Below are 13,581 nucleotides of genomic sequence, written 5' to 3' on the forward strand. Positions count from 1 at the left end.
CCGGGAAATCATAAATAGATGTGCTGAGCCGGAAGCTTTCTCGAGCGTAATGAGGAGTTTGTTCTGCCATCTGTTGAGGCCAGGGCAGACTGCAGGGACCCCGCCTGAGCACGGCCACCCTCCCGCACCCCGCCCCCCGCCGCCCCAGAGCTCCAGACGAGCTGAGAAGCCTGCGGACCGGTCCCTCCAGGGCGTCGGCCATGCCCTCCGCCAGAAGCCCCTGGTTGCAATCTGAAGGGCCGATGGCCTTTGCAAATAGCCACGTTGTCAGGAAAACGTCAGAACATGTCTAACAAGTGCCACCGTTGGTTTCTTTTGCTGCTCAAATAAGTTCTGGGGAGACCAGGTGGCTGAGTTTGGGAGACCTGGAAGATACAATGGGATCGTGTAGAAAGCGCTGTCTGCACAGCGCTCCAGCATCCAGACACCAGCCCCACGCACGCCCTCACCATCGTCATCTCTGGCCATTATGTCCCAGGAGCGGCCCCAGAGTGAGCCTCCCTTGGGGCTGGCCAGGAGGTCAGGGACGTGGCCCAAACCACCCCAGAAAGAGCTGTGTCCCTGGGTATCCCCGCCGAGATCTTGGAGGGTTACCAGCTGCCTCTGTCTGGCCTCCTGCCCCTACCCAGCGCTGGGACCCAGGCCCACCAGACGGGATGCCTGCCTGCTCTCCACCAACCTCACCCCCACGTCTTCAAGGAACGCCCGAGCCTCCCAGTAATGAGACACAGGCCGGCCTCACAGAGAGGCCAGGCTTCCTCCTCACTCCCAGCTCCCACTGTCAGTCACACATCCACCAGGGACACTCAGGGGACGCAGACGACAGTTCTGTCCTTCGTGCCCGCAGCCCCAGCAGCTGTTACCCCAGAGCTGGAGCCTTCAGCTGCTTAATCGACTGCTGCAGACCGTGGCCCCTGGGCCACCCAGGGCAGGGGCCAGGGGGGCGGCTGTCAGGCTGGAAGGGGCCACAGTGGCGGCATCCTTTCGCCCCCCCTTACCGACATCCCCCCCACGCCCCACCCCCAGCAGATGCCTCCCGCTTGGGGACACAGCTGGCTCAGCTCGGGGCACCCCATTCAGTGTTATTAAAAAACCGCGTCTCTCTAATAAAGGCAGCTCTGGCGCGGCAGCCCTCCTTAGGCTGGGCTGTCGGGGACCCACAGGGCTGCCTTCCCTCTGATCGTGTATTCAGAGCAGCACCACGCGCGTTATTCCCGTCTCTGTGCTCCCCTCAAAGTGGGTCAGGCACCATCCCCCCCGCGGTCTGTGCATACGCCAGAGCCGCGTGGATTTCCTTGGCCCCCGCACGCCCCACCTCCCCCTGGCAGGTGCCCCAGATTTGTCCTCCAGGCCGAGCCAGCAGGGAGAGGTGGGACCCGGGGCTACTGGCCCGAGTGGCAGAAGGTCTCTGGGAGGGGACGTCACCTGGGAACACGAGGGCTCCGATTTTGCCCGTCCCCAGAATTATCTGTGGCCGAGTGGCCAACTCCCCCCGTGGATCCATGACTGATCTCAGCTGAGCGTCTCCTGCTGGGACTGCTCTCATCCGTCACCACCAGCAGCCCGGGGTCGTCCACGCCTGGGCCATCTGTTCCCCACATCCTGTTGGCTTGACAGGCCAGCTCGGTGTTTGAATTCCTTCACGGCCACGCAGTGCTGTCCCCTCACGCAACTGGTGCTTCTCGGAAGGCCAGGAAGGAGCCCCCCCCCAAGTGAAAGTAGCACGTGGACCCCCGTCTGCCCTCCCAGCCGGGTTTCGTCCCGCGCCTTTGCTGCCGCCCCCACCCCCGGCGCCCCCGCCTCGGGCCTCTGTCCAGGGCTCTCCTTGTGTCCAGCTTTCGCTTGTTACACAGCTGGCGGAGGGAACCCAGGAAAACCTTTCTATGGATGTTTTCCACTCTGGTCTTAATTTTATTCTTGGTTTTCCAAAAGTTCTCTCTGCAGACACAGAGGTCAGTTGAAAGGAGAAGAACCGGAGGTTGCTGTCTTAAGGCTCTTAGGGTAGAGTGGACACTTAATTAAAGCTTGCTGAAGGGCCAGCCGCATGTCACCAAATGACCCCTTTCATTAGCGGCAGGGCTGACCTCAGAGCTCGGCTCGGCCCCAAGCAGAGACACTGGCTGGCTCTCCCCTCTGAGCGGCCTCTGCTATCGGCAGCTCTGCCCTGCGTGTGGCCGACACCTGTGCTGACCTGGCCTTCAGGCAGGGACTCCTGCTCGTCCAGGAGGTCAGCAGGCCAGCTGCCTGGACTCCAGAAGAGGGAGGGGGATCAGGTCCAGACAGGCGAGGTGCCTGACAGATGAGGGTTACAGGCACGCCTCTGCTCAGAGTCAGGCTGCCCGCGAGCCAGGGTGAACCCCAGCCAGGCAGCCGGGTCGGGCGGCTGTATCAGGGCAGCTGTGGCCCTGGGCAGCCCCGGAATCTACCTTCAGACCCCGGGGAGCCCCACGCCCTTGTCACAGCACTGCCTCCCCTCTTTCTGGCCTTCCTGGTTTCTCTCTGCATCCAGCCGCTGCTCATCAGCTGCCTTAGTGGGCTCAGCCTGTCGTAACGACACCTTGAACCGGAGGTCTGTTTTCTCAGTTCTGGAGGCTGGAAGCGCAGGATCAAGGAGCCTTCAGGGCTGGTTTCTGGTGAGACCTCCCTCCCTGGCTTGCAGACGACCACCTGCTTACCGTGTCGTCATGTGGCTTTTCGTCTGTGTGTGCAGACAGCGCGTGCTCTGTCTCCCTTTCTCTTTTTATAAGCGCACGTGGGACTTCCTGGGTGGTCCAGTGGCTAAGAGTCCGCCTGGCAGTGCAGGGAACACGGGTTCGGTCCCTGGTCTGGGAACGTCCCACGTGCCGCGGAGCAGCTTAAGCTCGTGTGCCCTAGAGCTGGTGCTCCGCAACAAGAGAAGCCCAGGCACCACAGCAAAGAGTGACCCCCGCTCGTCCCAACTAGAGAAAGCCCACCTACAGTAATGAAGACCCAGAGCAGCCAAAATAACTAATTTTTTTTAAATTTCTTTAAAAAAAAAAAAAGCACGTATCTCATCATCTGACCTCATCTGACCTCTTCAGGGGCTCCGTCCCCAGCCGCACTGGCAGGCGGATTCTTCCCAGCACCCCCCTTGGAAGCACGCAGTCACCCCAGGTGCGGTCACATCAGGGGTCAGGGCTTAGACATCCGACTCTGAGGGGGAAGGAGAAGAAGAAAAGGTTTAGAAAGGACTGAGCCGAAAGGCGACAGGTGTGGAAGTTTTATGTTTCTGATCTCCCCAAAGGAGATTAGTCCGCCCGCCAGCCAGAGGCCCCTGGGCTGCACTCTCCCAGCCGGCTCAGACAGCTTAAGAAGGAAGAACCGAGAGCCCGCCCGCCCTCCCAGTCACCACTTGCAGTGCCTTGAGGGTGTAGAAAGTCGAGGGATGAAAAGGCCAGAGCTCTTGATTTCATACTCAAGGCTTGATTGCTTCAGAGACTCAAATACCTGCCCTTGATCAACGACCCGCTCCTCCTGAGACACTCGAGGCTCTGCCCTGAGTCCTTCTGGAGCAGAACCTCCGTCCCTTAAGTTGTTTACTTAAGCACCCTTCTCTCCTGCCTCTGAGATGATAACGATGCCCACCAAGCTAGAATCCTCCAGAAACCTCGGGGGCTGATCCAGCAGGGGAAGGCAGTCAGATCTAAAGTCCCTTCCTTCATCAAAACCCAGGGGACTTGTGCGAGTTATGCAGGCAAGGCCAGCAATCACAGAATATCTTGTGGGCCTGGCATGAAATCTGACCCAGGGCCACGCTGCTTCTGGAGCCGAGTGCGTCTGCTCAGGGGGCTTCCCTTCTCCCCCGAGGGAGCCCCTCCCAGCCAGAGAGCGAGTGTGTCCTTGTGTCCTGTCCTCTCTGGGTGTGAAAGGAGCCCCTGCCCCGACCACAGCCTGAGCTCAGGTGGTAGAGTGATGCCCGGAAGGATGGGCCGACATGGGCACCGAAGAACCCAAGCAATCCCCTTCCGGTTCCCACCCAGCCCCATAGAGAGAGCACTCGCCGAGTCCCCACAGACCACCGGTCTTGGGGACAGCTTGACCTCGTGTGACCTTCAGTGGAGCAGGAAAAGATGGCTCTGGGTCACAGAGCAGGTATGAGCAGCCTGCCGCGGGTCCTCCTCGACCCCCAGAGATTAGCTGATGCCTGGGCCAGAGATGCTCAGCAGGGAAGGGTCATGACTGTGACTCGACCTGAGTGGGGTCGTGGGTTGACCCCAGGATCCTCCTTGTGCAAAAGGAGAATTAGGTGAGGACTTGGGTTTTTCAGGTTTTCCTGCTGGCCTGGGCTATCAGGATGGGAAGTAAGGTTTCTGTGATGATAAAAGGGACGGACATGTTTTTGAATGATTGCTGTGGGCCACGCCCTGCCGTATGCCTTATTCAGTTCAGTTCAGCTCAGTCACTCACTCGTGTCTGACTCTCTGCGACCCCATGGACTTCCATATGCCAGGCTTCCCTGTCCATCACCAACTCCCGGAGCTTGCTCAAACTCATGTCCATCGAGTCAGTGATGCCATCCAACCATCTCATCCTCTGTCATCCCCTTCTCCTCCCACCTTCAGTCTTTCCCAGCATCAGGGTCTTTTCCAATGAGTCAGCTCTTCGCATCAGGTGGCCAAAGTATTGGAGTTTCAGCTTCAACATCAGTCCTTCCAAAGAATATTCAGGACTGATTTCCTTTAGGATGGACTGGTTGGATCTCCTTGCAGTCCAAGGGACGCTCAAGAGTCTTTTCCAACACCACAGTTCAGAAGCATCAATTCTTTGGCGCTCAGCTTTCTTTATAGTTCAACTCTCACATCCATACGTGACTGCTGGAAAAACCACAGCTTTGACTAGACGGACCTTTGTCGCCTCTTTACATAACATCTTATTCCATCTCCCCACACCCACGAGCATCTCCTTTTTTTAATGATGAAACAGAGGCACTAAGAAGCGAAGTGACCACTCCAGGCTCACACAGTTCAGGGTCAGGAGTTGAACGCATTGTAACTTGAGGACTTAAGCTCGTTCAGAAGAAAAGCAGCGGCCCCCTCCCTCCCTCCCTCCCTCTCTCCTGTTCTCTCTGAGGGGTTAGAGCTTTGCAGGCTGAGCTGCCACTCACACCCCTGACCTGCGTGTCCTGGCAACCTGCCCAGCCAGTCCTATTCTATAAGGAACAATTGCCCAGCCACTTGTTCCTGCCTTTAGGGCCGAGAAACTGCTTGATCTTCAGCGTTCTCAGCTCAGGCTGACGTTACCCCATCAGCTCCCCCCAGCCCTCCTGAGTCTCAGGGTTGGGGGCTGGGGGCAGCCCAGCTCTGATGACCCAGGGGCACTGGGGGTTGAACGAGGAAGCTGGATTCTCTCCGGGACCCAGCTCCCCGCCTGGGGAGCCGGTGCCTGAGCTGGCCTGGGCATCCCCGGCCATTCGTAATCAGCCATGGCACGCTGGTTCCCCGCTTGGAGAGGAGGGCGCCGTCCCCCGACAGCTGCCTTGATGGACGGCCTGCGCCTCACACATGTGGGAGCGGAGCCACTCTGGGGCCAGGCCCGGAGCTCAGGGAGGGAGGCAGCACCAGGCCCCTGCCGGGCAACGCACGGACAGCGCTGGCCCGCGGGGAGGGGCTGGGCTGCCAGCTCGGCCCCTGCCCGGGGCACCGCCAGAAGGAGTCCATCGCCTTCACCCTTGGCTCTCGGTCGTGGCTCCTCGTGTTTGTGTGCTCCGGGGTCAAGGATGAGGGACCTGGCCTTAGTGGACACGTGTCCCCTCTCCTCCCGTGACAGCTGTGTTCCTTCCAGGGCCCGCAGAGGAGACAGCAGGGGTCAGGGCTGGGCCACCTTCCAGAGGAGCTCTGTTCTAGCTCGAACTTTTACCGACACATCCCTCTGACTCGGTGACCCAGGACCAGAGGCCACTTCCGAAACGTCCCCTCCGCCTGCAGGGCAGGCCTCCCAGGCGGTCACAGCCCGAGGCAACTGAGAGCTCGCCTTTCCTTGGGCTTTTTAAAGACAGCCCCGTTTCACAGCTCAGCCCTGTGTCTCTTCAGTGTCATGTGCAAATCAGGGCAGGTGACCGAGGGGCGTTTCTCGGCGGAGCACCCTAGGGGCCTCGCTGAGGACTTGTTAACTGCTGTGAGCCTGCGTCTTGGTATAAGATTTTACCTTGACCGCCATACTTGCGGCCTCTGACGTCCCCGGGAGGGAAAGCTGGCAACGACGTGACCCCACTGAGCTGCGACCGCCAACTGGACGTGCCTGAGCCGGAGGGCCCGTCCTGGTGTAGATGTTACTTTCAACCTGACCTCCTCAGAAAAGGAATCAGGGAGGTGTCTCCTCCAAGCTGCCCGCTCAGGGCTCAGGATCGGTGCAGAGATTAGGACCTGCCTCCCACTCCTGTCTGTCTCTCTGCCTTGTCTTTCTCCCGAGGCAGCGCAGGAGGGGCTCAAGGTGGATCAGTACTCTGAGGGTGGAACAGGGCATGGCAGCAAGTGACGTCCAGGGGCCCTGACCCCGTCCCTGTCCCATCGGGCTGACCCTCCCCTCCTGCACTGACGGGGGCAGCCCAGCAGGTTCTTCGGAAGCGACTCTGGCACCTGGTTCCCCTCTGTGACCGCCTGGCTTGGACCTCCTGAGACTGGGCTCTCCCCACCTCCCCACCGTAGCCTACATGGCTGTTAGCTGGTCCTTTTGTTGTCATCTCCCCCCTATAAGTTCCGCCTGGGGGGCCCCCTGAACTGTAGGCTCTAGAAGGACTAGGACCGTTCCTGTTGGCACAGGGCACCATCCACAGATGCCCAGAGTAGTTATCGGCACAGGGGACCCTCAGGACATCACTGCTAAATGAATGAATGAATAAATGGTCAGGGTGAGCCCCCTTGGTTCACACAAAATGGGCTCGGTTGTTTTTTCCTCGGGCTGGTGCTGCAGATATTAAAGGAGAAGCCTCCTGACCCCGCTTGTCACCCTGCAGCTGCCCCTTCCGAGGCCGACAGCCACTCCTTGGGAGCCGTGTGTCAGGCCCCCAGCTGCTCCCCCCACCCCCAGGGCCGCCTCCCCACTCCTTGGAGCAGGACTCCTGGTGCGGGACACAGGTGGAAGTGGACGGATGCGGACTGCCACCCCAGGCATCACGTGGGCTCTCTGAACACAGCCTGTGAGGCTCGGCGAGAAGCCCAGCCTGCCGTGCGTGCCCTGGGGAACTGCAGGTTCTGCCCGCCTGGACGTCAGGATGCCCGCTGCCCCATCCCCCCTCCCACGTGCCCGCAACCCTGGGGCGCCAGCTGTCAGTGGCCGCGCCCGAGCCCTGGGCATCCTGTGTGCGTTCAGAGCCCCGCGCTCCACCGCGCTTCCCGGCCACGGCCGCGGCTCACAACCTGTCACCCTCGTTTCATCTTGATTTACGGTCAGACCCGATGAGTTTTTGGAGCAGCCATCTCCCAGGGACAGGACAATCAATCTAGAAGACAGCTGTTGAACTCTGCTCCTCTGGCAGCCCCAGGGGAGGGGCAGGCCCGGAGGGAAGGCGTGTGGTCCCGAGGGCAGGACCAGGCGGCTCTGGGGAAGTCGGGCCTCGCACCCCTGGTGCCACAACCCCTCAAGGTCAGAGCCACCCATCAGGACTAACCAAGTAGCTCTGAAGTCAGCAAGCCAGTCTCTGCCTGTGTTTCTTACCGCGTCTTGGAGACTTAGAGCCGAGGAGGAAGATGAGTAGAGACGCGCCAGCCAGCCTCCTAGCTGCAGGGAGCAGGGATAGGCTCACGTCCAAACAGCCAGTATCTCCTGCCTCCTGCACGCCCACCAGACCCAGGGCCCCTCGGCCAAGTTCAGCAGAGCGCTGGAGGGTTCTCCACGTGCCTCTTTCACAGCTCGCACCAGCCTCGGCCTGGGCCAGGAGTAGTGCCAGGTCACCACCAGACACCCGGGCGGTGGCGCAGCGGGGCTGAGCTCCTGCCCTGTAGCAGCTGCCCCCTTGGCCTCTGCCCCGCCTCAGGTGGCCTACCTCCGCTAGAACTGTCAGCTGCAGCCCCGTGACTAGCTAATCACCAGGTGGGCCCGGGGCCAGCTGTAGCCACCCCACCCGCTCAGCTCTGCTTTGTAACCCTTTCTGGCCCAGGACGGACTCCCTGCCTGCGTGCTAAGTCACTTCAGTTGTGTCCGACTCTCTGTGACCCCATGGACGGTAGCCCACCAGGCTCCTCTGTCCATTGGTTCTCCAGGCGAGAATGCTGGAGAGGGTTGCCATGCCCCGCTCCAGAGCAACCAGGGACCGAACCCGTGTCTCCTGTGGCTCTTGCACTGCAGGAGGATTCTTTACCACTCAGCCACCAGGGAAGCCCGAGACTCCCTGGCACGTGGGGGACTCCACCTCCACCCTGTCCGGCCTTTCCCTGGGTCTGCCACCCCCCGCCGTCACATCACCCCAGTGCACTTTCTGGATGCGGCTCTCCTACACGGATCTCTGACCCGCCCCCCCCTCCATGCTGCACCCACCCCGAGAAAACAGACAAGCCAGACCACCGGGGTCTCGGGTGTCCCTGAGAGGGGAACTGGGTCGCCGCTTCCCCTTGACTGACCAGCGTGGCAGGACCTCTGATGCCCTCAGTTGTGGGTCCCCCGGAATCAGGAGCAGCAGGGACGGGTGCAGCTGAGAGCCTTGGAAACAAATCATCTTTATTGGCAATTTCCACGGCCTGTTCCCTGGCTCCCCTCCTCCCGACTAGTGCCCAGCGGCGTCGGCAGCTCCGATTAAAAGTAATAGATGACACTTCCATCCGTTCTGCTCCCAAGTTCACTGTGGGCAGACAGTAGTCTGGCTTCCCGGGCGTCCTCAGAGAAAGGGCTCCCTTCCGGGGCGCGGACGGTGTGATCTGGCCTGAAGGGCACAGTGGGGAGATCCCCAGCCTCCCACCTGGGGGGAGCCCAGAGCCTGCAACACCCTGGCAGGCAGGAGCCATGTGGCCAGCAGCCAGGGCTCTTCGGCCACTGTCCCTTCACCGTCGCTTGCATCACTGCCCGAGGTGTCACGGTGAGCTTTACCTGAGCGGTGGGGGCCCAGGCTGGAGGGGCTGTCAGGCTTGGTCTGAGCAGAGACAGCAGGGGTGTCTGCTCTGGCACTGGAGACAGGAACGCCTGGGGTCTCTGGGTGTGCGGAGCGCCTCACGGTGGCAGTTCTGGGAACTCTGGATGACAGATTCGGGAATCCACACAGATCTGGATGACAGATTCGGGAAGCGTCCACAGGATCTGCAAGTGCGTCTGTCTTCCAGGCGCTGACATTCAGGAGCAGCGGCTCGGGGCGTGAGGCCTGCGGGAGGGCCGCTATAAGAGTGCAGCCAGCCCGGAGCTCTGTCTGCTGTCAACAGGGTCCCCGATCCCCTTCCCTTTCTGCAGCACAACCGGGGCAGAGTTGCTTCCTGCCCCCTACCTGTCCAGGAGAACAGAGCCACCCAGCCTCGGCCTCCAGCCCTGGCCTCAGCTCCCCCAGCATTGGTCCCCGGTGCGTTTCTGGCCTCGAGTGACTCTGGGTACCACCCGTTCCCCCCACCCCCTCCTCACCCAGGAGGACGGCTCCTCCCAAGTGGTCTGTGCCCGCCACCACCCCCTCTACCCCTCAATCCTCAGACAACACAGTCTTGAAACCAAAGGAAGAAGAGCAACCAGAACCCTGCTCCAGGCCTGCTCTCTGCCAGGAAGGTGGCGGGAAAACCCCCCCACCCCAGAGCCCTGGGGCCAGTAAGGGAGACTGCACTCCAGTAGCGCGTGGCTACTCCGCTGATCACCCTCCTGCCGTGCCCAGCAACCCCCCCGCCGCCCCCCACACACCTCCCTGGACCTGCGGGTGGGGGGAGTGGGCGGGATGTCCCGAACAGCAGCAGCCACCGCCCCCAGGCCCCCTGAGGATGACTCACAGCCTTGGAAATCTTAATATGCTTTCCCTCGGGGCTCGGGTCCTGCGGTCGCTGCCCCCAGGCCCCAGACGGGCCCGGGTGGGGCTGCTCCTCCTCCCTGCCTGCCTGACCCCATCCTGTCTTCCAGCCTTCGCCATCATGATCGTGCTGGCCCTGGTGCGCATCGCGCACGGGCGCGGGGAGGGGCGCCCGCCGCTGGCCGACCTCTCGGGCATCCGGAACCTGCTGGGCGTGTGCGTCTACTCCTTCATGTGCCAGCACTCCCTGCCATCGCTCCTCACCCCCGTCTCCTCCAAGCGCCACCTCACGCGCCTGGTCCTCCTGGACTACGTGCTCATCCTGGCGTTCTACGGGCTCCTCTCCTTCACCGCCATCTTCTGCTTCCGCGGCGACAGCCTGCTGGACATGTACACCCTCAACTTCGCGCGCTGCGACGTGGTGGGCCTGGCCGCCGTGCGCTTCTTCCTGGGCCTCTTCCCCGTCTTCACCATCAGCACCAACTTCCCCATCATCGCCGTGACCCTCCGCAACAACTGGAAGACGCTCTTCCACCGCGAGGGGGGCACGTACCCCTGGGTTGTGGACCGCGTGGTGTTCCCCACCATCACCCTGCTGCCCCCCGTGCTGGTGGCCTTCTGCACCCACGACCTGGAGTCGCTGGTGGGCATCACGGGGGCCTACGCGGGCACGGGCATCCAGTACGTCATCCCGGCCTTCCTGGTGTACCTCTGCCGCAAGGACACCCAGCTGGCCTTCGGCTACGGGACCGTCAACAAGCACAGGTCCCCCTTCCGCCACACCTTCTGGGTGGGCTTTGTGCTGCTCTGGGCTTTCTCCTGCTTCTTCTTTGTCACCGCCAACATCGTCCTCAGCGAGACCAAGGTCTGACGGCAGGACGTGTCTGGCGACCAGCGGGGTAGGCGCCCCCGACTGGCAGAGCCCAGGGCTCGTGGCCGCTCTGGGCTCAGCGGGGCAGGCAAGACCCAGGCTCTTGGAGGGGACCTTCTCCCCACGCAGGATTCCACACAGCCTGCACCTGGGGTCACTCTCCTCCAGGTCCTCTTGCCTGGGGCTGCCCCCGGCCAGCCGAGTCCCACAACAGGGCCACGCGGCTGCTCCCAGGTTCTAGGACTGGTTACTGGAATCGAGTCCTCTGCTTTGGAGCAGTGGAGATGCAGTGCTGGCACTGCCACTATTTATACCAGACACGGGGCCCCCCCACCCTCTCTCCCAGCCCATCCTGCATCTTCGTCTGGGAAACCTGCTCCACCAGGGCAAGCCCAGGCCCGTCGCCTCCTCCCCACTGGGCCTGGCAGGGCTCACCTTCCCGCCAGGCCTGGAGGTGCCAAGCACCTCTCCTAGGGGAGCGCCAGGCCAGCCAGTGACAAGGACCAGACGTGCTAATTGGCCCCAGGGGCCCCAGACCAGAGCAGTGAGGGCCACGCGGAGGGCACCAACACCTGTCCCGGGCCCCTGAGTCCACGATGACTCCGGAGCAGCAGGTGGAAGCAGCCCTTTCCTCGCAGACACAGCAGCCCACACATCCCCGGAAGGGATCCGTGGGCCTCCTGCAGTGCCAGGGCTGGGGGGGCAGGGGCCAGCGTACAAGGGGCACTGGAGGGGAGCGACCCCTGGCTGTCACCACCATGGCTGGGAGCACTCCAGGCATGTAGCCCATTGTTCCCACCCCTGAGAGAGGTCGGGCCTGCCCCCCCGATCTCCCTGTCCCCCCTCCAGCACTAAGAGGGGCTCCCTTTCGAGCCGGGCTGTGGGTACGGCCCGATGTTCATGGTCTCCATGTCCCTTGGGCGCTGTGGGGTGAGATAGGGCCCTGCTCACCCTTCCCATGGAAGGAGGGCCAGGTTCCCGGGCACCTCACCAGCTCCACGTGGTACCCCCCACACACACACAATCATGCATGCACCTGTTGGGCCAGCCTCCCTTGGAGACACGGGTGACTCGAATGAACTGCATTTTCAACGTGCCTTCTCCTGCTTCAGGACCTGGGGGCTCCTCCTGGCCCTCCCTGGCGAGCCCCCAGCCCTGGGCCAAATCCTCCTGTCCTGGAGCCCAGAGCAGTGGACAGGAGCAGCCTCTGGGGTGGGGTCCCTGCCCCTCCGTCCTTTGATCTCAGTGCCTTGCTCGGCTCTCCAGGGAATCCCTGCAAGCCTGCTCCCTGCCCCCTCCATCCCCGAGCATCTCAACTGTCTTCAAACTTCGGACAGAGTGTGGACGCCAGGTCTTCTGAGGCCCACGCTGGTCTCGGGGAGGGGGACACGGGCTTTGTGAGAACACGGGGAGTCTGCGGGCGGTCCCAGCCCTCCCTTCGGGCACCGGGGGACAGCCCTGACCTGTGAGAATACCGTGTCTCAATAGGCCACGACCTGCTTTCTCACTCTTGTCGTGCGTCTTCCATCCTCACAGCTCTTCCAGCGTCCCATTATCTTCCACCCTCCTGAAAAGATGCCCCTTCCCCGTTCGCCATCGGAGCTGCCTCCCAGGAGGCCTTGCGGGGTGGGCGAGGCCGGGATGTGTCCACAGTGACCCCGCCCCCTGGGGCTGGGACCCTCCCTGGGGGGCTGCCCAGCTGTTTTGCTGAAAAGTCAATTAAAACATCTGTGCTTACCCTTCTCCAATTACATTCCCCCTTGCTTAAGGACAAAGCGAATCAAACCATTCTGCCGCCTCAGGCTCCAAACCAAATTTTGGAGACAAATTTATTAGCGTCGTAAAGCCAGGTTGATTTATGTGGCAATCTGGAGCTGACAGCCACGGAGTAGGGCAGCCGCGTTCCGCTCCGCCTCCCAGCCGGGCAGCCACAGTCCCGGAAGGAAGTGGCCCGAGGTGACCACGTCACTGATGGCAAACCAGGGCCCTTCACCCCTGCCGGTCTGGCCCCTTTGCTCCTTGCTGTTTGCCTAGCGTCTGTCCTGCTGGAGGGCAGATGGGGTCAGCACCCTCTCTGCTGCTGATGGCCCCGGGGGAGGGGGGCCGAGGGCTTGACAGCTGGCCGGTCCCCAGGTGCTCACCTTGCCCATCCAGCACGTTCGGCTGTGTTGACACCCACTTAGGGAGGTGGACAGCTGGGGTGATGGCTTCTACTCTACAGACGGCCCTGGGGTTGGTGGTGGGGAAGCTAGAAAAGGATGCCAACCCAACCTGGCTCAGGTTGAAGTTGTTGCTGAGGAGGAGAACATGAACTCAGTGGCCCCAACCCTATGCCATCCACCTGCCCTGCCTGCCCCCGACTGGCGCCGAGGGCAGGCCAGGTCAAGGTGGGAGTCAGCCTGTCTGTTTCCTGCAAAAGTGCTGAGCCTCGTGCCAGGAGCTCCTGGCTGTGCCCTCACCTGAGGCCAGAGAGGCGGCTGTGGGCTTACAGATGGGGCATATGGCGGGTGACAGGCCAGGAGGCACTGCCAAGTGGTGGGGGTGGGCAGCAGGCATCTTGCCAGGCCCTCAGCCACACAGCTGTTCTCGACAAAACGGGGGCCGGGAGCAGCCTCAGCAACAGGCAGAGGCCAATGTCAGAGTGGGGGAGGGCAGGGGCAGCCCCCACCTCCCGGGGAACCAGCCCAGGGGGGGAGAGCCGGCAGTGTGTATGGCCCTGGGCCAGTGAAGGCTGAAACCACACCTCTTGAGAGACCCCACCCCTGATCGGGGCTGACACCTG

General features: G+C 62.0%; 1 protein-coding gene across 4 annotated transcripts in view; it reads left to right on the forward strand.

The window, feature by feature from the left end:
- Positions 1-12,547, forward strand: part of TMEM104 (transmembrane protein 104) — a 52,753-nt gene extending 40,206 nt beyond the window's left edge. For all 4 annotated transcript variants that reach the window (XM_065909825.1, XM_065909828.1, XM_065909826.1 and 1 more), the window contains exon 10: positions 10,039-12,547. In XM_065909825.1, the coding sequence (XP_065765897.1) occupies positions 10,039-10,799 (761 nt within the window). In that variant the 3' untranslated portion in view covers positions 10,800-12,547. The remainder of the gene's footprint in view (positions 1-10,038) is intronic.
- Positions 12,548-13,581: the final 1,034 nt, after the last annotated feature.

Source organism: Muntiacus reevesi, chromosome 18 (assembly GCF_963930625.1).
Source record: "Muntiacus reevesi chromosome 18, mMunRee1.1, whole genome shotgun sequence".
NCBI classification, from domain to species: domain Eukaryota; kingdom Metazoa; phylum Chordata; class Mammalia; order Artiodactyla; family Cervidae; genus Muntiacus; species Muntiacus reevesi.